The 2,497-nt window shown below is 41.4% G+C and overlaps 1 protein-coding gene across 1 annotated transcript in view; it reads right to left on the bottom strand.

Annotated features, from left to right (window-relative positions):
• The window catches only part of OXCT1 (3-oxoacid CoA-transferase 1), a 183,767-nt gene that overhangs the window by 84,267 nt on the left and 97,003 nt on the right, over positions 1–2,497 (bottom strand). The window contains exon 12 of the mRNA XM_045285159.1: positions 583–631. Coding sequence (XP_045141094.1) covers positions 583–631 — 49 coding nt within the window. The remainder of the gene's footprint in view (positions 1–582; positions 632–2,497) is intronic.

Here is a 2,497-nt window from a genome sequence, read left to right as displayed (position 1 = left end):
AGTTCCTTCTCCACAGTCCCTCTCCAATTGGGTTTGGAGACACCAAGAGGAAACCTAGCGGAAGAGAAAAACCTTCACCTGAGCTACCTACTGGAAGTTGGCTCTGTTCCTTCGGCCACATAACTCCGGTCCCGTAGCCTCTCCTACCAGCTGTTCTTTTAAGCTGCAGATGATACCAGATCCCAGTGGGACTTTGCCATCACTTCTGGTTGCCCCTAACCTTGTCCACGCCCATGTAAACGATCTCTTCTTTAAGCTCTTCTCAATTATCCTATTAGAACATGCCATCAGTTGATGGCGAGGACCCTAAAAGATTGTATCATCAAAACTTCTTCCATTAACCTTGCCCCACAATCCATCTGCAGCTTTCCTTTGTCGTCATCTGAGTGGCAGAAGTCCTGGAGCCATCAGGCCAGACACAGAGTGACTGGGATGACCCCTCCCTTGTCACCAAAAATACAATGGTGTACCCTCCATAGAAAGAGAAAGATTCAAACCTAACTCATCATTGTTATTAGACACAGAACTACATTAATAGCACAGAAAAACACTAGAACAATCAAAAACACTAGGAAAACATACCTGCATTGATGAGATCTGCATCAACTTCAGTTTTCAATGGATATGGACCCTACCAATCAGAGCAGACATGCAATTAGCAAAAGAATTCCCCCACGGAATTATATAGTAAAACTAGCAAAACCGGAATTACATAGTAATTACATAGTAAAACCCCAAATAGCTTCCCTCAAACCCAGAAGAAATTACCATCAAAAGATTTAAGGTGAGCTCTTAAAAAATAATTCCTATGTCTCAAGGGTCAATTCCTCACAGTTCTGTCCACGCTAACAATTGTGATGAGAAAAGCATTTCCTAAATTTGAAAGAAACGTTTTGAGAAATACAGTTTAATGAATCCAAATGCGATTACTTGGTCCCAGTGATGCAGCCTATGCTGTTCATAAACCTTCTGAAGGTTTCAACGAGTTCACCAGAGAGGGCTGCTGCTGCTGCTGGGAGGAGCCACAAGATGCAAGGTTTCCCATTCCTGACTTGCAGGACCTGAAAATCTGATGGTCAGGTTTCAACCTGACCTCTCACTCAATCTAAATTTTTCTGTCTTTACTTTTCCTTTGCTCAGTTATTCTTGGACACTTTTAGAAAACTTTTATACACATTTTTATAAGCCATCTAATTACTGGAATGATGCCAGTGGTTTCTTAAAGTAACACAGTAAGAATGGGAGCTGGATCCAACAAATGAGGCTAGTCGAGGAAATGTTGGGTCTGAAAAACTTTAATGGATTCTATAAACAAATTTAATTGGCAACTACTATGTTAGAACTGGATACATTGTCCCTTAAACACTGATCCTGGGTATCACTCGTAAACTTATTTTCCTTCTTTGGGAAATGAAGGGGTTGGTCACATAGCCCTTCAATCTGCTATCACGTCAATGCTGGCTGACAGCAGCCCCACGGGACAGAGCAGAACCGCTGTCTTTCCAAGGCTGTCTGCCTCATGAGTGCAGACTGCCACATGGCTCCCCTTCACAGAGGCTCAGGGGTTCGAAGTCGGTTAGCTTTAATCTCTGAGCAACCAGGGCTTCTTAAATAATCTCTAACGTGTCTTAACTCTGAGTCTTTGACTTCAAACTGAATCTGATTTAGATTCACGCTTATTATTGTCTTGGAAACATGTTTATTTTGATCATTGGCTAAATCAATCAGTATCCATTATATGGCCATGATTATTTCTGACTTGTACGTGTTATACTGGAAACGCATTTCATTTTTCAGGTTAGCAATCAAGACCTACTGGGAACAGTAAAAAATTAGACTACTATAAATTGGCAATTTCTAAACAATCCCTACCAGAAACAAAATTAAAATTAAAATGTCAGCTGGGAAGGAAAAGTATTGCTCATGTCATCATAGCATTGAATATCCTAAATTCTGTGAGAATACTGGGCTCATCTGAAAGGTTAATCTCTGGAAGAGAAAAATCCTGCCCCCTTTGCATTAACATGGCCTCAAACTAAGAATTAGGTGCAAAGAACATCTAAGGCCTTTCAAATTTCCTTCCTCCAAGTCCCTGTCCTGCAGCAGAAATCTTACTCCTCAGTTTCTCATTCAGAGCCTCACTGACTTTTATTAGCCATAGAACTGTTAACAACATTCGTTATCTTGTCCAACAACAGATAAATTAGAGATAGCTAAAAGGGACAAGCTGAGGAAGCTCTAAAGCACGGACAATGGGGGGAGGGTGGGGGGGAGCAGCTGACAGAGACACCGGCAAGTGGGGAAGGGTGCAAGGGCCTTCAGAAAGGTCTTCCAGTCAGGAAATGGCTGTCTGCAGCACATGCCCAGTCACCACCTTTACAAGAGCCAAGTGAAATATTTTAGTATGATAATGAATTCAAGAAAAACAAGGATAAGAACTTTAAGCTAACAGCTGCTCAGTGATTATAAGATTTGACTATCTCATTCTCCATGTAGA

Source organism: Echinops telfairi, unplaced genomic scaffold (genome assembly GCF_000313985.2).
Source record: "Echinops telfairi isolate 266 unplaced genomic scaffold, ASM31398v2 ScPeMD7_7469;HRSCAF=8507_1, whole genome shotgun sequence".
Classification (NCBI taxonomy): domain Eukaryota; kingdom Metazoa; phylum Chordata; class Mammalia; order Afrosoricida; family Tenrecidae; genus Echinops; species Echinops telfairi.
The sequence above is the reverse complement of the archived record's forward strand: the minus strand, read 5'-3'. Positions and strand labels throughout refer to the sequence as shown.